General features: G+C 31.2%; 1 protein-coding gene across 1 annotated transcript; it reads left to right on the top strand.

The window, feature by feature from the left end:
• Positions 1 to 4,079: 4,079 nt before the first annotated feature.
• LOC143199102 (uncharacterized) lies at positions 4,080 to 5,509 on the top strand. The gene is made up of 2 exons (XM_076408849.1): positions 4,080 to 4,345; positions 4,400 to 5,509. The coding sequence occupies exons 1-2, from the start codon at positions 4,159 to 4,161 to the stop codon at positions 5,383 to 5,385; spliced, it is 1,173 nt and encodes a 390-aa protein (XP_076264964.1). The 5' UTR covers positions 4,080 to 4,158; the 3' UTR covers positions 5,386 to 5,509.
• Positions 5,510 to 22,188: the final 16,679 nt, after the last annotated feature.

Below are 22,188 nucleotides of genomic sequence, written 5' to 3'. Positions count from 1 at the left end.
GTCGCCTTTACCACTGCGCCAACCAATCCGGCCAAAGGTTCTTTTAGTATTAATATTATCGATATCGCTTGCATAAATGTTCCTACTATAAAATTCGTACCTACTAATACCCTTATAGAGTAGTTTACATAGCGATTATTAAATATCGTCTGTTCAATAAGACAGTGAAGTCACGTCATCTAAATTAATGACGTCAAAACGTCGCAATCTTACCGCATCAAGTAGGAATTTTAGTTCATTTCATTTCAAGTTATTAAATTTTTTTTTAACATTATAGTAAAATCTAATGCATACATAATCATCAATAGTTTGTAGGTTAGAGTTATTATTATATATTATATATTATATTATATTTACAATGAAAACCACGTACGAGGTAGAGCTCTAGGGTCGTTTTCTATGTAGTGGTATCCTCTGGAGCTTTAATCTACTTAATTAACAATTGTATACTATATTAATTATATAGTGATCTTTAGTTGCTTTTCCTCTCATCGCCTTGTCTTGGTAACAGTCAACATTGAATCATAATCCTACATTCAGAAAGTTTCACTCAATCATTGTTACATTCGGTATTCGAGTTCACGACTTTACCATTTGGCAATTTCTACTTCAGCGTGTCTGATCAAAATTATCTAAACTGAAATTGTTATTGTACAGAATGATTCTCTACACATATCCAGTTAGTTCTTACCTGTATATCCTTCTCCACTTGCATGTTTATTGGAATTATTATTTGCCATATTCCACGTCAATTCAATTGAATTGAATATACAGCGACAGGGAGGAAGACGTAAAACTCTGTTGCTATATTGTTCAGCCGTCTGATCTACCATGTGTTACCATGTAAAAGGAAATTACATAAAACGCAATTAAATATTTACCTTACATCTACCGAGAAATAATTTGAAATAGTTCATTCTTTTCCATGGTTTCATCAATAATTAATGTATGTATTGCAATCCATTGATTGCGTCTTTCTTTGATACACTTATTGGGATATTCTACATCAATACACTATTGTATAGTGCATTATCCATAAAAATTACTAAGATGGTTCCCCTAAGTTCCTTAAGTATTGATTTTTAAACCATAGTACAATATGTTATGGTTAATTTCTCCATGGTGAGGCGGCCACCGAGAAAAATATTTGTATATATCGTTTTCGATATTTTTAAATTTTATATTTATATTGGAGAAAAAATATGTCGAAATATTTTATGCAATAACTATAAGAAATATTGATATTTCAATGAACGATATAACTTTACGCCAGAAATTAAACCATTCCTACCTCGAGAATGAATAACAATATATCTACATTAAATTATTAATAAATGTTTTGACTAAGAAAACCTAATCAATTCTTATTCCAACGTTTTACTTTTTCCATCAATGTTTGATGTTTTTACACTATTTTTATTATCATCTTGCTCTGAGTGACCGAATGAAATAGTCCATTGAAATATCCATGTCTCATTTAAATACATAAAAAATAATAAGCTTTCCTTGGTTTTATTACGGTTTTAAAAATTGTGCTATTTTAAAAGAATTTATCTGAAAGTTCAATGAGAAATCATCATCGGTATGGGTTATCTTTACACCATTTAAATGCTATATTACTTAACAGTGTATGAAGGGATGTTCCCTAAAAGAGCTGCATATCTAGAAATTTTCTATGGATATTTTCCAAACGAACAGCTTCCTCTAAAATATTAATAATATTTTTGCATTAAGTTTTGTTTATATTGAAAAAAACTACTCATTATTTTTATACATTTCATATATTTGATCTCTGAAAGAGGCGATCTTGATTCGTTATGAGGACGGTTTCATTTCGATTCATCCAAGATTATATATTTTGAGACATTTTTGTGACTATGTCCATACTAGTATTCAATGCAGCTGCAATATGCAAAAAATATTTTGAATAAAAACTGCCCCCATATTTTTGACAGTATCAAGCATCAATAACAGCATCAATACTTACCTTTCCAATGCATTTTACTGGCAAGGGGGGCCTCCATTACCTCGTTCCTGATGGAAGTAACTGAGTAGTAACGCAACGTATTTCGGCATTTTCAACCAGAGTACAAATTCTATTTTTCCTAAGAACAATTTTATATTTTAGCAAATAAGGAAAAACGCAGCGCACATTTCAAATACCTATATATTCGAAAATGATATTAACCATTGTTAGAATATATATATATATATATATATATATATATATATATATATATATATATATATATATATATATATATATATATATATATATATATTGCCAAAATTAGTACCGTATCAACGGCGATACACTGATTATAGCGACCATCCAACTTTTCGATACTATTTTTGTAGTACGATATGTCTTTTGCTTCTTTTGCCTCACTCTTGGCGATCATCCCTTCAATGACGAAAATTTCTTTCCAGTGAGTATTCCTTTGAGATCTGAGAACAGGAAATAGTCGCTGGGCCAGATCTGGAAAATATGGTGGATGAGAAAGCAATTCCAAGTCCAATTCATGGAATTTTACCATCGTTTTCACTGACTTGTGATACGGTGCATTGTATTGGTGAAGCAGCACTTTCTTTTTCTTTAAATGCAGCCGTTTTTGGCGATTTCGTCTTTTAAACGGTCTAATAACGCTATGTAATGATCCTACCTTTTTCAAGGTAGTCAATGAAAATTATTCCATGCGCATCCCAAAATACAGACGCCATAAACTTGCCATTCGACTGTTGCGTTTTCCCACGCTTTGGAGCGGGTTCATCGTGTGCAGTCCACTCGGAGGACTGTTGATTGGACTTCGGAGAAAAATGATGGAGCCATGTTTCATCCATTGTCACATATCGACGCAAAACTCGGTCAGACACTGCTCCGAATCATCAACTCGTCGTTGTTTTTGGTCAAAAGTGAGCTCGCGCGGCACCGACTTGCACAGAGCTTTCCCATACCCAAATATTCGTGAATGATATGATGTACACATTCAGTTGATATCTTTAGAGTGCCTGCTATTTCATTCAGTTTCAATTTAGGGTCATTCAAAATAATTTTGTGGATTTTTTTAATGTTTTCTTCGGTAACAACCTCTTTTGGGTGCCCACTGCGTTCATCGTTTTCGGTGCTCATTTCACCACGTCTAAACTTAGCATTCCTGATGGTTGATTTTCCTGGGGCAGTGTCCGGACACTCGGCATCAAGCCAAGCTGTATTTTTTCCCTTCAAAAAGCAATATTTTATCAACATGAGAAATTCCTTTTCATCAATTTTTTTCACAATAACAAAAGTTGCTTCACTCAAAATGCTATAATTCACAAACTAATGATCCAATAGCTGTCAAATTTATACACGCATCTTTTGAGAGTAGGGCTAACTAAAAAAGATATGGCTTTAATTCTAGTAGCGCCATCTATTTATCAGACTTTTCAATTGACATGTTATTTCTCGTTTCTCTGGCAACATGAACAAGAACCGTGCTTGTTAGACAACGATCTAGTCATCGATACTCTTCTTCAACATTTTTTAAACCGTGTATCAGCCAAACAATTCTTAATCAGAAGGATACGGCACAACTTCTCATTCGAGCTGCAGCAGTGTGGTTTCACAACTCTTTTAATGTATAGCTGAACATGCAAGAATCATGCGGGAGGAATTAGTCGCTATTGACTATTTTTCTTGCAAGAACTCATGGTTCAAAATGATTCATTGATGTAAGCAGGCCTCTGCGGATACAGTTTCATTCGATTTTAGCAACTTGTAACACACTACACCTTGCTGATCCCACCATATACAAAACAAGACTTTATGGCTATGAATGTTGCGCTTTAGTATTGATATGCATTGTTCTAGACTAACCTATGATGCAATTTAATTTTTGAAAAATCTTGTAAAACTAATTCATAAGGATAATAATTTTATTTTGCGAGAAATATAACTGCGAAATGTGAAATACATCTATAGAATTTTATCACTCCTTATAAATCGCTTGGAATGTTAAACGGTATCTTAAGGTGAAAGTTATGTCGAGAATGTTCCTGTTTTTCCAAATACAAGTTTACTTTGTCGAGAAATGTAGGTTTGAAAATCACTTTTGTGCTTTGTGTGGCCAGCAGAACATCATCAAGCAGTAAAACATCTAATGACTGCACCATTCGGTCATGGCTGCGCCTCCTTCAACAGTCCTTAATTTAAAGGACATACTCAGTAAACACTACCAGCTTCCAATCAAAGTCCTCCAGCAATATTTATATGTTGCGAGAATACATTGTAGCAAACCAACACTATGTGAGCTACGGGTTTTAACCGAGAAAAGGAAATCGGTGGTAGTGTATGAAATTGAAGAGCGTATGTATTTTGCAAAAACATGCAAACAAGACACAAAAGTCAGTGTTCTTATAGATCAAGGCTCCAGATTTAAGACCGAGGTTGATTTTTATAATACCACCATTCCAGCCATGACCGAATTCCAGCGGATGAAGGGAATAATTGCAAGACCATACAGCGATTTGTTCCCCAAATGCATCGGGGCGCGAATAAGCGCAAGACAAAGCATGGATACACCCGATGACACCGCCATTATAATATTTGAACATTTGGGTAAGGGAGGATATCGAAACCCGAATCCTAGTGAAGGTTTATGTATGTCACGTTGTCAAATAGTACTGGCAAACCTGGCAGAGATGCACGCTACCCCGATAGCCATGCGCATACAATGTTTGGATAAGTTCAAAGAGAAGGTCATACCTTGCCTTATGAATAATAATAAACAACCCAAGAATTGCGCTAGATGCTTCGATCATGTCGATAAAATGCTTGACGAACTGGGGTGTTCCGGAGATCACGAAGTCCAAATCCGTATACCGTCGGTTAAAAATGCCATCAGGATTGCCGAATACAACGCTTTCTTTAAGGAGCCGTTCACCGATGAGACCTGGCTCACCTTGTCTCACAGTAAATTCTCACTTTTTAATTTGGTGTTGAAATATAACTGTCATACAGGTAGACCCATCGACTGCAGGATACTTGACCTCCAGTCACTAGATTACGATTATTGTTTCAATGATTTACTATTCTTTCTTTTAACCAGTGCCAAGACATCTCTGTTCAATTCCGATTTTGATTATTTGTTGGAGTGTTACTTTAATTCTTTTATACGGGTTTTAACGGAACACGGCATAAATCTTGATCCTTACACCTGGGAAACTTTCAACGCAGAGTTAAATCGCCAGGCCCCAAAAATGATATTTACAATAATGCAAGCTTTGCCCGCACTGATGTGCAAGGATTTTGGAGAAGATGGGGAACCTATATTCAGAAACAACTTCATTACGAGGCTGAGGTCAGTTATTATGGTCTATTTAGTACGAGGTTGGATTAACGATTAAAAACTCTACGCAAGTAATATTGGAAATTCTGAACGGATTCAAATTTTTAACATATATTTGCATGAGTAAACGTATATTCACTTGCTTTCGTCAAATTTTAAATAAACGACATTTTTAAATCAAATTATTACGTATCTTGATGTTTTCTCTTCTATTTCGATATTCAGCATCTTTTTTAAATATTTTAAATGTTTTCAAATATTCTATTTATTCGTGTTTACGATCCATTGAAAAAATATCATAAAATGTCAAAAAAAAAATCGAAAAATTCTAAAAAAATACAAATCAATTTTTACACTCTTCTTGTTGGTGATATACAATGCTTTTATTGGCGCTTACTCCATCTTATAACATTGGATGATCCCATGAAGAGTACCGAAAAGATAATCAAAATTTTAGATGCCTTAAAACAACTAGAAATAAGAAGATGTAGCAGACAGGGATGCACAGTTACGAGGTGAGGACGTGAAAGAGCCATCGGACAGAATCAAATCAAACCAAATTATTGAAGAACAGAAACGCTTTTCTATTTCCATATTTTTGATAGGTGTATTTCAATATTCTCAGTATTGTGTATTTTGAAATATTACAAAATTTTTAAAATTTTTCCGTAGATGTAATTTGAATTCAATAAACTTAAATCTTCCTAGGCAGCATGAATTCGTTGTTTTTTTTAAATATTTTCCTAAATTAACCAATTGATAATACAATTTAAGAAATTACATTTTTCAATTGAATGGCATATTACTGCGGCCTTTCTATTGTGGTCATTTACCTTAATTTTTTGAATAATTATAAAAACAAACGTTGAGGAACAGACGTTGCATCGAAAAAATGCAAGTGTGTTTCTTACTCATTTGCGCAAATTAACCCGCAAAAATGAAGTTAGTTAAATGTATTTATTAAAATAATCTTAACTTAATTACAGATAAACTTAACCTTAGATTACTACTGATATACTAATCTAATGATGTTAATGAAATGGAAATATATATTATATAATGCTGGTTCCGTGCCTTGACTCTAATGGTCATATGCAAAGGCATCTGTTTAGAACTACCTGAATGGTGAACGAGCAAAACAGGTTGGTCAAACAGACAGAACGTGAAACATCTAATAGATAAAAACCCTCAGTATCACTTTGTATCGCCGTTCAATAAGTCGCCTTTTCTTTCTTTTAAATAAAATAGTTTTCAAGTAAATTAACAGTTTTACGTTGAAACTCCTTTCCCGTTTTATAAATGGCACACACATAAATATCATCAGACTGTTCTGTTTTGAATTCATTCAATTAACCGGAATAGAATTAATTATCTATAAAAGAAGACAGGTTGACGTTCCGCAATTACTCGAAACATTTGTTGCCATAGTTAAGTAGAATTCGGGCAAAAGTATCGCAACTGAAGCTCTAAGGTCACAAAAGGTGGATTGAAAGTACTCAAAATCCGATAACCATAAAGTATTCCAAGTACGAAACATTCATCCTTTGAAAACGCTACTGGCCCCTGGATTTCTGACACATGCTTCTCAGCTTAGGGAGAACACCCACCAAAGTTGGATTATAGTAGCTCTGTTTCTTATCCGTAGACTTTTGGGATCTAGAGTCACCATAGAAATTTGGTTAGAAACAGTGCCATTTCGAAAATCTTCAAAGATAAACTGGCGGACGAAGGTACAGGCGATACTCAAAAACAATGCACAACAACTATACGTTGCCTAGATGGAATAATTACAACTGAACCCATATCCTAGATAAGGTTATATATATCAGGTTATCAAATAATACTAGTAATGTTGATGCATGTTACCCCGAAAATTATGTACATACAATCTTTGTAGAAGTTCAAAAAGAAGGTCATACCTTGCCTGATGATTAATGAACAATTTGAAAATTGCACTAGATGTCTTAATTGATAAAGGGCTTTACGAACTGAGGAGCTCCGAAGACTACAAAGTCAAAATCCGTATACCGTCGATTAAAATGCCATCAAAATTAGCGAAACAACGCTATCTTTAAGGAGCCATTAACCCATCAGACCTGGCACACATTATCTCATAACAAATTCTCATTTTTTAATTTGGTGTTGAAATATAACCGTCATACAGATAAACCCATCGACAGCAGTATACTTGACCTCGAATTACTAGATTACAACTGTTGTTTCAATGATTTGCTATTTTTTTATCTTGACCATTGCCAAGCCATCTCTATTCAATTACGATTTTGATTATCTGTTGGAGTGTTACTTTAGTTTTTTTATACGGGTTTTAACGATATACGGCATAAATCTTGATCCTTACACCTGGGAAACTTTCAACGCAACGTTAAATCGATAAATCGTGAGGTTAGTTATTATAGTCTATTTAGTACGAGGTTGGATTAAAGATTAAAACTTAAAAACTAACTTACTAGATTAAAAATTAGATATATATATATATACATATATATATATATCAGGTTATCAAATAATACTAGTAATGTTGATACATGTTACCCCGAAAATTATGTACAGACAATCTTTGTAGAAGTTCAAAAAGAAGGTCATACCTTATCTGATGATTAATGAACAATTTAAAAATTGCACTAGATGTCTTAATTGATAAAGGGCTTTACGAACTGAGGAGCTCCGAAGACTACAAAGTCAAAATCCGTATACCGTCGATTAAAATGCCATCAAAATTGGCGAAACAACGTTTTCTTTAAGGAGCCATTAACCGATCAGACCTGGCTCACATTATCTCATAACAAATTCTCATTTTTTAATTTGGTGTTGAAATATAACCGTCATACAGATAAACCCATCGACAGCAGTATACTTGACCTCGAATTACTAGATTACAACTGTTGTTTCAATGATTTGCTATTTTTTTATCTTGACCATTGCCAAGCCATCTCTATTCAATTACGATTTTGATTATCTGTTGGAGTGTTACTTTAGTTTTTTTATACGGGTTTTAACGATATACGGCATAAATCTTGATCCTTACACCTGGGAAACTTTCAACGCAACGTTAAATCGATAAATCGTGAGGTTAGTTATTATAGTCTATTTAGTACGAGGTTGGATTAAAGATTAAAACTTAAAAACTAACTTACTAGATTAAAAATTAGATATATATATATATATATATATATATATATATATATATATATACATACATACATATATATATATATATATATATATATATATATATATATATATATATATATATATATATATATCAGGTTATCAAATAATACTAGTAATGTTGATACATGTTACCCCGAAAATTATGTACATACAATCTTTGTAGAAGTTCAAAAAGAAGGTCATACCTTATCTGATGATTAATGAACAATTTAAAAATTGCACTAGATGTCTTAATTGATAAAGGGCTTTACGAACTGAGGAGCTCCGAAGACTACAAAGTCAAAATCCGTATACCGTCGATTAAAATGCCATCAAAATTGGCGAAACAACGTTTTCTTTAAGGAGCCATTAACCGATCAGACCTGGCTCACATTATCTCATAACAAATTCTCATTTTTTAATTTGGTGTTGAAATATAACCGTCATACAGATAAACCCATCGACAGCAGTATACTTGACCTCGAATTACTAGATTACAACTGTTGTTTCAATTATTTGCTATTTTTTTATCTTGACCATTGCCAAGCCATCTCTATTCAATTACGATTTTGATTATCTGTTGGAGTGTTACTTTAGTTTTTTTATACGGGTTTTAACGATATACGGCATAAATCTTGATCCTTACACCTGGGAAACTTTCAACGCAACGTTAAATCGATAAATCGTGAGGTTAGTTATTATAGTCTATTTAGTACGAGGTTGGATTAAAGATTAAAACTTAAAAACTAACTTACTAGATTAAAAATTAGATATATATATATATATATATATATATATATATATATATATATATATATATATATATACATACATACATACATATATATATATATATATATATATATATATATATATATATATATATATCAGGTTATCAAATAATACTAGTAATGTTGATACATGTTACCCCGAAAATTATGTACATACAATCTTTGTAGAAGTTCAAAAAGAAGGTCATACCTTATCTGATGATTAATGAACAATTTAAAAATTGCACTAGATGTCTTAGTTGATAAAGGGCTTTACGAACTGAGGAGCTCCGAAGACTACAAAGTCAAAATCCGTATACCGTCGATTAAAATGCCATCAAAATTGGCGAAACAACGTTTTCTTTAAGGAGCCATTAACCGATCAGACCTGGCTCACATTATCTCATAACAAATTCTCATTTTTTAATTTGGTGTTGAAATATAACCGTCATACAGATAAACCCATCGACAGCAGTATACTTGACCTCGAATTACTAGATTACAACTGTTGTTTCAATGATTTGCTATTTTTTTATCTTGACCATTGCCAAGCCATCTCTATTCAATTACGATTTTGATTATCTGTTGGAGTGTTACTTTAGTTTTTTTATACGGGTTTTAACGATATACGGCATAAATCTTGATCCTTACACCTGGGAAACTTTCAACGCAACGTTAAATCGATAAATCGTGAGGTTAGTTATTATAGTCTATTTAGTACGAGGTTGGATTAAAGATTAAAACTTAAAAACTAACTTACTAGATTAAAAATTAGATATATATATATATATATATATATATATACATACATACATATATATATATATATATATATATATATATATATATATATATATATATATATCAGGTTATCAAATAATACTAGTAATGTTGATACATGTTACCCCGAAAATTATGTACATACAATCTTTGTAGAAGTTCAAAAAGAAGGTCATACCTTATCTGATGATTAATGAACAATTTAAAAATTGCACTAGATGTCTTAATTGATAAAGGGCTTTACGAACTGAGGAGCTCCGAAGACTACAAAGTCAAAATCCGTATACCGTCGATTAAAATGCCATCAAAATTGGCGAAACAACGTTTTCTTTAAGGAGCCATTAACCGATCAGACCTGGCTCACATTATCTCATAACAAATTCTCATTTTTTAATTTGGTGTTGAAATATAACCGTCATACAGATAAACCCATCGACAGCAGTATACTTGACCTCGAATTACTAGATTACAACTGTTGTTTCAATGATTTGCTATTTTTTTATCTTGACCATTGCCAAGCCATCTCTATTCAATTACGATTTTGATTATCTGTTGGAGTGTTACTTTAGTTTTTTTATACGGGTTTTAACGATATACGGCATAAATCTTGATCCTTACACCTGGGAAACTTTCAACGCAACGTTAAATCGATAAATCGTGAGGTTAGTTATTATAGTCTATTTAGTACGAGGTTGGATTAAAGATTAAAACTTAAAAACTAACTTACTAGATTAAAAATTAGATATATATATATATATATATATATATATATATATACATACATACATATATATATATATATATATATATATATATATATATATATATATATATATATATCAGGTTATCAAATAATACTAGTAATGTTGATACATGTTACCCCGAAAATTATGTACATACAATCTTTGTAGAAGTTCAAAAAGAAGGTCATACCTTATCTGATGATTAATGAACAATTTAAAAATTGCACTAGATGTCTTAATTGATAAAGGGCTTTACGAACTGAGGAGCTCCGAAGACTACAAAGTCAAAATCCGTATACCGTCGATTAAAATGCCATCAAAATTGGCGAAACAACGTTTTCTTTAAGGAGCCATTAACCGATCAGACCTGGCTCACATTATCTCATAACAAATTCTCATTTTTTAATTTGGTGTTGAAATATAACCGTCATACAGATAAACCCATCGACAGCAGTATACTTGACCTCGAATTACTAGATTACAACTGTTGTTTCAATGATTTGCTATTTTTTTATCTTGACCATTGCCAAGCCATCTCTATTCAATTACGATTTTGATTATCTGTTGGAGTGTTACTTTAGTTTTTTTATACGGGTTTTAACGATATACGGCATAAATCTTGATCCTTACACCTGGGAAACTTTCAACGCAACGTTAAATCGATAAATCGTGAGGTTAGTTATTATAGTCTATTTAGTACGAGGTTGGATTAAAGATTAAAACTTATAAACTAACTTACTAGATTAAAAATTAGATATATATATATATATATATACATACATACATATATATATATATATATATATATATATATATATATATATATATATCAGTTTATCAAATAATACTAGTAATGTTGATACATGTTACCCCGAAAATTATGTACATACAATCTTTGTAGAAGTTCAAAAAGAAGGTCATACCTTATCTGATGATTAATGAACAATTTAAAAATTGCACTAGATGTCTTAATTGATAAAGGGCTTTACGAACTGAGGAGCTCCGAAGACTACAAAGTCAAAATCCGTATACCGTCGATTAAAATGCCATCAAAATTGGGGAAACAACGTTTTCTTTAAGGAGCCATTAACCGATCAGACCTGGCTCACATTATCTCATAACAAATTCTCATTTTTTAATTTGGTGTTGAAATATAACCGTCATACAGATAAACCCATCGACAGCAGTATACTTGACCTCGAATTACTAGATTACAACTGTTGTTTCAATGATTTGCTATTTTTTTATCTTGACCATTGCCAAGCCATCTCTATTCAATTACGATTTTGATTATCTGTTGGAGTGTTACTTTAGTTTTTTTATACGGGTTTTAACGATATACGGCATAAATCTTGATCCTTACACCTGGGAAACTTTCAACGCAACGTTAAATCGATAAATCGTGAGGTTAGTTATTATAGTCTATTTAGTACGAGGTTGGATTAAAGATTAAAACTTATAAACTAACTTACTAGATTAAAAATTAGATATATATATATATATATATATATATATATATATATATATATATATATATACATACATACATATATATATATATATATATATATATATATATATATACATACATACATATATATATATATATATATATATATATATATGGTTATCAAATAATACTAGTAATGTTGATACATGTTACCCCGAAAATTATGTACATACAATCTTTGTAGAAGTTCAAAAAGAAGGTCATACCTTATCTGATGATTAATGAACAATTTAAAAATTGCACTAGATGTCTTAATTGATAAAGGGCTTTACGAACTGAGGAGCTCCGAAGACTACAAAGTCAAAATCCGTATACCGTCGATTAAAATGCCATCAAAATTGGGGAAACAACGTTTTCTTTAAGGAGCCATTAACCGATCAGACCTGGCTCACATTATCTCATAACAAATTCTCATTTTTTAATTTGGTGTTGAAATATAACCGTCATACAGATAAACCCATCGACAGCAGTATACTTGACCTCGAATTACTAGATTACAACTGTTGTTTCAATGATTTGCTATTTTTTTATCTTGACCATTGCCAAGCCATCTCTATTCAATTACGATTTTGATTATCTGTTGGAGTGTTACTTTAGTTTTTTTATACGGGTTTTAACGATATACGGCATAAATCTTGATCCTTACACCTGGGAAACTTTCAACGCAACGTTAAATCGATAAATCGTGAGGTTAGTTATTATAGTCTATTTAGTACGAGGTTGGATTAAAGATTAAAACTTATAAACTAACTTACTAGATTAAAAATTAGATATATATATATATATATATATATATACATACATACATATATATATATATATATATATATATATATATATATATATATATATATATATATATCAGGTTATCAAATAATACTAGTAATGTTGATACATGTTACCCCGAAAATTATGTACATACAATCTTTGTAGAAGTTCAAAAAGAAGGTCATACCTTATCTGATGATTAATGAACAATTTAAAAATTGCACTAGATGTCTTAATTGATAAAGGGCTTTACGAACTGAGGAGCTCCGAAGACTACAAAGTCAAAATCCGTATACCGTCGATTAAAATGCCATCAAAATTGGCGAAGCAACGTTTTCTTTAAGGAGCCATTAACCGATCAGACCTGGCTCACATTATCTCATAACAAATTCTCATTTTTTAATTTGGTGTTGAAATATAACCGTCATACAGATAAACCCATCGACAGCAGTATACTTGACCTCGAATTACTAGATTACAACTGTTGTTTCAATGATTTGCTATTTTTTTATCTTGACCATTGCCAAGCCATCTCTATTCAATTACGATTTTGATTATCTGTTGGAGTGTTACTTTAGTTTTTTTATACGGGTTTTAACGATATACGGCATAAATCTTGATCCTTACACCTGGGAAACTTTCAACGCAACGTTAAATCGATAAATCGTGAGGTTAGTTATTATAGTCTATTTAGTACGAGGTTGGATTAAAGATTAAAACTTATAAACTAACTTACTAGATTAAAAATTAGATATATATATATATATATATATATATATATATATATATATATATATATATATATATATACATACATATATATATATATATATATATATATCAGGTTATCAAATAATACTAGTAATGTTGATACATGTTACCCCGAAAATTATGTACATACAATCTTTGTAGAAGTTCAAAAAGAAGGTCATACCTTATCTGATGATTAATGAACAATTTAAAAATTGCACTAGATGTCTTAATTGATAAAGGGCTTTACGAACTGAGGAGCTCCGAAGACTACAAAGTCAAAATCCGTATACCGTCGATTAAAATGCCATCAAAATTGGCGAAACAACGTTTTCTTTAAGGAGCCATTAACCGATCAGACCTGGCTCACATTATCTCATAACAAATTCTCATTTTTTAATTTGGTGTTGAAATATAACCGTCATACAGATAAACCCATCGACAGCAGTATACTTGACCTCGAATTACTAGATTACAACTGTTGTTTCAATGATTTGCTATTTTTTTATCTTGACCATTGCCAAGCCATCTCTATTCAATTACGATTTTGATTATCTGTTGGAGTGTTACTTTAGTTTTTTTATACGGGTTTTAACGATATACGGCATAAATCTTGATCCTTACACCTGGGAAACTTTCAACGCAACGTTAAATCGATAAATCGTGAGGTTAGTTATTATAGTCTATTTTGTACGAGGTTGGATTAAAGATTAAAACTTAAAAACTAACTTACTAGATTAAAAATTAGATATATATATATATATATATATATATATATATATATATATATATATATATACATACATATATATATATATATATATATATATATATATATATATATATATATATATATATATATATATCAGGTTATCAAATAATACTAGTAATGTTAATACATGTTACCCCGAAAGTTATGTACATACAATCTTTGTAGAAGTTCAAAAAGAAGGTCATACCTTATCTGATGATTAATGAACAATTTAAAAATTGCACTAGATGTCTTAATTGATAAAGGGCTTTACGAACTGAGGAGCTCCGAAGACTACAAAGTCAAAATCCGTATACCGTCGATTAAAATGCCATCAAAATTGGCGAAACAACGTTTTCTTTAAGGAGCCATTAACCGATCAGACCTGGCTCACATTATCTCATAACAAATTCTCATTTTTTAATTTGGTGTTGAAATATAACCGTCATACAGATAAACCCATCGACAGCAGTATACTTGACCTCGAATTACTAGATTACAACTGTTGTTTCAATGATTTGCTATTTTTTTATCTTGACCATTGCCAAGCCATCTCTATTCAATTACGATTTTGATTATCTGTTGGAGTGTTACTTTAGTTTTTTTATACGGGTTTTAACGATATACGGCATAAATCTTGATCCTTACACCTGGGAAACTTTCAACGCAACGTTAAATCGATAAATCGTGAGGTTAGTTATTATAGTCTATTTAGTACGAGGTTGGATTAAAGATTAAAACTTATAAACTAACTTACTAGATTAAAAATTAGATATATATATATATATATATATATATATATATATATATACATACATACATATATATATATATATATATATATATATATATATATATATATATATATATATCAGGTTATCAAATAATACTAGTAATGTTGATACATGTTACCCCGAAAATTATGTACATACAATCTTTGTAGAAGTTCAAAAAGAAGGTCATACCTTATCTGATGATTAATGAACAATTTAAAAATTGCACTAGATGTCTTAATTGATAAAGGGCTTTACGAACTGAGGAGCTCCGAAGACTACAAAGTCAAAATCCGTATACCGTCGATTAAAATGCCATCAAAATTGGGGAAACAACGTTTTCTTTAAGGAGCCATTAACCGATCAGACCTGGCTCACATTATCTCATAACAAATTCTCATTTTTTAATTTGGTGTTGAAATATAACCGTCATACAGATAAACCCATCGACAGCAGTATACTTGACCTCGAATTACTAGATTACAACTGTTGTTTCAATGATTTGCTATTTTTTTATCTTGACCATTGCCAAGCCATCTCTATTCAATTACGATTTTGATTATCTGTTGGAGTGTTACTTTAGTTTTTTTATACGGGTTTTAACGATATACGGCATAAATCTTGATCCTTACACCTGGGAAACTTTCAACGCAACGTTAAATCGATAAATCGTGAGGTTAGTTATTATAGTCTATTTAGTACGAGGTTGGATTAAAGATTAAAACTTATAAACTAACTTACTAGATTAAAAATTAGATATATATATATATATATATATATATATATACATACATACATATATATATATATATATATATATATATATATATATATATATATATATCAGGTTATCAAATAATACTAGTAATGTTGATACATGTTACCCCGAAAATTATGTACATACAATCTTTGTAGAAGTTCAAAAAGAAGGTCATACCTTATCTGATGATTAATGAACAATTTAAAAATTGCACTAGATGTCTTAATTGATAAAGGGCTTTACGAACTGAGGAGCTCCGAAGACTACAAAGTCAAAATCCGTATACCGTCGATTAAAATGCCATCAAAATTGGCGAAACAACGTTTTCTTTAAGGAGCCATTAACCGATCAGACCTGGCTCACATTATCTCATAACAAATTCTCATTTTTTAATTTGGTGTTGAAATATAACCGTCATACAGATAAACCCATCGACAGCAGTATACTTGACCTCGAATTACTAGATTACAACTGTTGTTTCAATGATTTGCTATTTTTTTATCTTGACCATTGCCAAGCCATCTCTATTCAATTACGATTTTGATTATCTGTTGGAGTGTTACTTTAGTTTTTTTATACGGGTTTTAACGATATACGGCATAAATCTTGATCCTTACACCTGGGAAACTTTCAACGCAACGTTAAATCGATAAATCGTGAGGTTAGTTATTATAGTCTATTTAGTACGAGGTTGGATTAAAGATTAAAACTTATAAACTAACTTACTAGATTAAAAATTAGATATATATATATATATATATATATATATATATATATATATATATATATATACATACATACATATATATATATATATATCAGGTTATCAAATAATACTAGTAATGTTGATACATGTTACCCCGAAAATTATGTACATACAATCTTTGTAGAAGTTCAAAAAGAAGGTCATACCTTATCTGATGATTAATGAACAATTTAAAAATTGCACTAGATGTCTTAATTGATAAAGGGCTTTACGAACTGAGGAGCTCCGAAGACTACAAAGTCAAAATCCGTATACCGTCGATTAAAATGCCATCAAAATTGGCGAAACAACGTTTTCTTTAAGGAGCCATTAACCGATCAGACCTGGCTCACATTATCTCATAACAAATTCTCATTTTTTAATTTGGTGTTGAAATATAACCGTCATACAGATAAACCCATCGACAGCAGTATACTTGACCTCGAATTACTAGATTACAACTGTTGTTTCAATGATTTGCTATTTTTTTATCTTGACCATTGCCAAGCCATCTCTATTCAATTACGATTTTGATTATCTGTTGGAGTGTTACTTTAGTTTTTTTATACGGGTTTTAACGATATACGGCATAAATCTTGATCCTTACACCTGGGAAACTTTCAACGCAACGTTAAATCGATAAATCGTGAGGTTAGTTATTATAGTCTATTTAGTACGAGGTTGGATTAAAGATTAAAACTTAAAAACTAACTTACTAGATTAAAAATTAGATATATATATATATATATATATATATATATATATATATATATATATATACATACATATATATATATATATATATATATATATATATATATATATATATATATATACATACATATATATATATATATATATATATATATATATATATATATATATATATATATATATATATATCAGGTTATCAAATAATACTAGTAATGTTGATACATGTTACCCCGAAAGTTATGTACATACAATCTTTGTAGAAGTTCAAAAAGAAGGTCATACCTTGCCTGATGATTAATAAACAATTTGAAAATTGCACTAGATGTCTTAATTGATAAAGGGCTTTACGAACTGAGGAGCTCCGAAGACTACAAAGTCCAAATCCGTATACCGTCGATTAAAATGCCATCAAAATTGGCGAAACAACGCTATCTTTAAGGAGCCATTAACCCATCAGACCTGGCTCACATTATCTCATAACAAATTCTCACTTCTTAATTTGGTGTTGAAATATAACCGTCATACAGATAAACCCATCGACTGCAGGATACTTGACCTCCAATTACTAGATTACAACTGTTGTTTCAATGATTTGCTATTTTTTTATCTTAACCATTGCCAAGCCATCTCTATTCAATTACGATTTTGATTATCTGTAGGAGTGTTACTTTAGTTTTTTTATACGGGTTTTAACGATATACGGCATAAATCTTGATCCTTACACCTGGGAAACTTTCAACGCAGCGTTAAATCGATAAATCGTGAGGTTAGTTATTACAGTCTATTTAGTACGAGGTTGGATTAAAGATTAAAACTTAAAAACTAACTTACTAGATTAAAAATTATATATATATATATATATATATATATATATATATATAATTAATAATATATAATTTTAATGGTTCTTTTCTTCAATCTCGTCCAGAACTTCATAAATGTATTTTATCTTCCAAATCATGATATAATAATAATAAATAATTACTGTATGATTGATTGAAATTTTTTTATCAGTGCTAATTGTTCTCATCTGTGTGATACTAAATAATTAAATAAATAAACCAGTTTATTCGATATTTTTATTGTTACATTATTAATAGTCATAAGTTATGATTTAACGAATGATCTAGCTATTGAAATAATTAGCAGAGAATTGTTCAAGTATTATTAAACATTTGTTCTTGCAAAGTAATGTTTCCCAAACATTGTTCCGCACTGGTCCGGTAATTTTCACATGCCTCTTCTTGGCGCACATAATTCTTTTAAAGCAAAACTGGTTCCATTAGCTAAAATAATACACATTTATTTATAGTACTTTCTCGACTTATCGTCCTGTTACGTGTGATCTCTAAACTGTTATTTAAACTGGAAAATTATACAACAAGAGACTCAAAATAATCGCAGAGGAGATAATTATTATTTCAGACCATCAATTTTGCTTCCGTAATAATCACGGGACAGTAGAACAAATACATAGATTAGTGAATCAAATTAACAAAAACTTAAACGATAAAAAATATTGCTCTGGTGCATTTCTCGATATTTCTCAGGCCTTCGACAAGGTGTGGCAGACTGGACTGCATGTTAAAATGAAAAAGCTTTTGCACCATACGCACTTTCCACTGCTGAAATCGTACCTCACAGATCGACATTTTATTGTCAAACACGGTGACGAATGACCTACAACCAGTATATTCAGGTGTACCGCAGGGCAGTGTTCTTGGCCCATTATTATATCTTTTGTATACAGCTGACCTAGTAACCTCAAAAAGCACTACTGTTGCAACATATGCTGACGATACAGCGGTTTTATTACCACACGGGGATCCAATATCAGCCACAAGAAATCTCCAACTTCCCCTTAACAAAGTCGAATTGTAGTTGAAAACGTGGTATATTAAAGCAAATGAGACAAAATCTATCCATGTGGCATTCATGTGACCATTTTGTAGAAGAACATATCCTTCAGTAAAAATGAATAATCGCGAACGTCCGCAAGCAGACGACGTTAAATATCTGGGTATGCATTTCGATCGACGTTTAAGAGGGAAAAACATATAGTTACAAAACGCAGACAGCTTGGTCTTAAACTAAATCAAATGTACTGGCTGATAAGGGGTAAATCTAAATTATTATTAGATAACAAGGTTTTGCTGTATAGGTCAATACTTAGGCCCATTTAGACCTATGATATTGAACTGTGGGGTACTACTAGCAAATCTAAGATAGATATCCTCCAGAGGTTCCAGAATAAATTATTGCGAGTCATCGTAGATGCCCCATATTACGTGTCCAACAAACTGATTTAGCGCGATATCCTCATAGAACACATAACGAGTGTGATTCAAAGTGTTAGTGCTAAGTACTCTGAAAAACTATTAGTGCATCCCAATGCGCTCGCCAAACAGTTAAATGTGCGCGATGACAGTGAAGTGCAACTGAAACGCAAACTGCCATACGAATTGATTAATGGACACATAGAGTGAGATTTAATAATCTCTAGAATAAGCTAGAATAGTTGTTATAATAATATTTAGATTGTAAGTATACAGTAGATCACTTACTGAAGTAATCTACTACATGTCAGGATAGTTATATTATATTATATTACTCAAATCATATAATAATACTTATTGCCCACGGGCAGATCGTTGACGTTCTAGGATATTAATAAACTTAAAAAAAATTATAGTAAAAATGTTTTATTAATGCTACATATTTTGGTATGGCCTATTTAGTTACTAAAGTTTAAGGCGAAGTAAGGAGATGCTGATTATTTTTTTAAAGAATCCCAGTTCGCGGTAAATGGCGAAAGTTTATCCTAAAGTAAATCGGTGTTGCTGGGTTAGCTTCACTAGTTGTGACTAAATATATTAAAAAAGTTATTGCTTGTTGAGCAGATTTTATGTATTCTTGACAAGATAACCAAAAATCTATTAATAGTCTTGTGACAAATATATCGTTGAGTGCTGTGTCAGTTATCACTTTAATTAACGAGTCGAAATCTGAATAATGTGGCAAATTAATTTCGGAATCTAAATTGAGTGTAAATAGATTTCTTCTCCAAGTTTTGTCGATTAGAAGAAACTATTCTTGAAGATCTAATATAGATAATATAAGATGTCCAATACTAATAAATATTCTTTAATTTGAGTTAAGATCTTTTTTATTTCACTTGAATTACTAAATGTTTTTAGGTTTCCTGTTTTTGCACGTTGTGCCCACACTTTAAGCTTTTCTCTTGCCACTTGCACCTTGTCTTGCACTTTGTTATCTTGCTTAGATTATTTAAAAATTAAAAAATATCAGACATTTAAGCCACTTGTTAACATCATGAAATCTGTTCTTCAGTCTAAATATTACATCTCTGGCTGTTGTGGCATATTTTTCTAAAAAATATTGTATTCTTCTTTTTGTTACGAGTTACTTATGATTCGGGACGGGACGGAATTAATAACACCACTTATTGCCTTGGAACAAAAGAGAACCTTTATTTACATCTATGCTCTCTTATAAATTTTTGAATAGACTCGTTACAAATTACACCACACTCTACTCATTCTTCTTCTTCTTTTCTATACTGGCTCTTGTATCAATATAGATCATATATTAAAACCCCATCTCAATTTAAATGTATCTAACAACTAACCTAATTGACATTATAAACATTGCCAGAACAAAACTATTACATTCTACATACCAATTTGTTTGAATTTTTCTATTTCTACATGGTGAAAATTTAATTTTGGCTTTTCTTTGTAATCGGGATGTTTAAGCACCAAATGCCGCAACAACTTTGGAGGTTTCATTGATTCGTCCGATAGTTCCTATTTGCGCCCTTCATAAAGCCAAATAGAATGTAATCTTCAAGATATTATCTGATCCATTACCCCTTTTTCTTTTCTGAATTTTTTCACTCTACTGTAGTAGCGACCTGGTATTTTATGCTGATGGCCCCGTATCGGATTGCGATCTGGTAAATAGGAAAAACTGGCTTAGAGGACCAAAAGAAATCGAAAACAATGCATTGGAGGACGAAGATTCAGATTGAACTTGCAAGAAAATTTTCAGCCAGCTTACAAATTGATATCGATGTGATGCTAAATATTTAAAAGAAGCGAAAATGACTGCCAACGAATCGACCGAAATGTCAATTCAAGACGTTTCAATGTTGCGCTCTTCTTATTGCGAGGTAAGAAAAGAAGAATTTTCTATAATGTATTGTAACTGATGATGAAAAGTGTATCTACTACAACAACCCCAAATGCAAATCGTAGTCGGTCTTGAAGAACCATCCACATCTATATGGATATTCATAAACATAAAATATTGTCCTTCATATGATGGGATCAGCAAAGTGTAGTGTATTACGAGCTGCTAAAACCGGATGCAGCTGCTATTGAAATTCAATACATTTTATAATGTATAACTGGAAATAAGAGCAGCTGACACAAAATCATCCATCCTCTTGTATGACAAGGCCCAGAAACACGTTACAAATATACAGAATGTTGAGAGGGATACCCAGTTGTAGTTTGATCTCATCAGAGTGATATTATGGCAACTATCTTACACATTTCACTGGTTATTCTGAGTTATTCTTGTGTTCGCAACTGTCAAAAACAA

Source organism: Rhynchophorus ferrugineus, unplaced genomic scaffold, assembly GCF_030347505.1.
Source record: "Rhynchophorus ferrugineus isolate W39M unplaced genomic scaffold, kcgeb_rfMv2 rfM6, whole genome shotgun sequence".
Lineage (NCBI taxonomy): Eukaryota > Metazoa > Arthropoda > Insecta > Coleoptera > Curculionidae > Rhynchophorus > Rhynchophorus ferrugineus.
This window is presented reverse-complemented; position numbering and strand designations above follow the sequence as displayed.

Bases quoted from the DNA above. Each gene is read 5' to 3' on its own strand.
- LOC143199102 (XM_076408849.1), top strand. From the start codon at position 4,159: ATGGCTGCGCCTCCTTCAACAGTCCTTAATTTAAAGGACATACTCAGT. The intron at 4,346-4,399 runs GTATGTATTTTG...GTGTTCTTATAG, and splicing joins AGTGTATGAAATTGAAGAGC to ATCAAGGCTCCAGATTTAAG.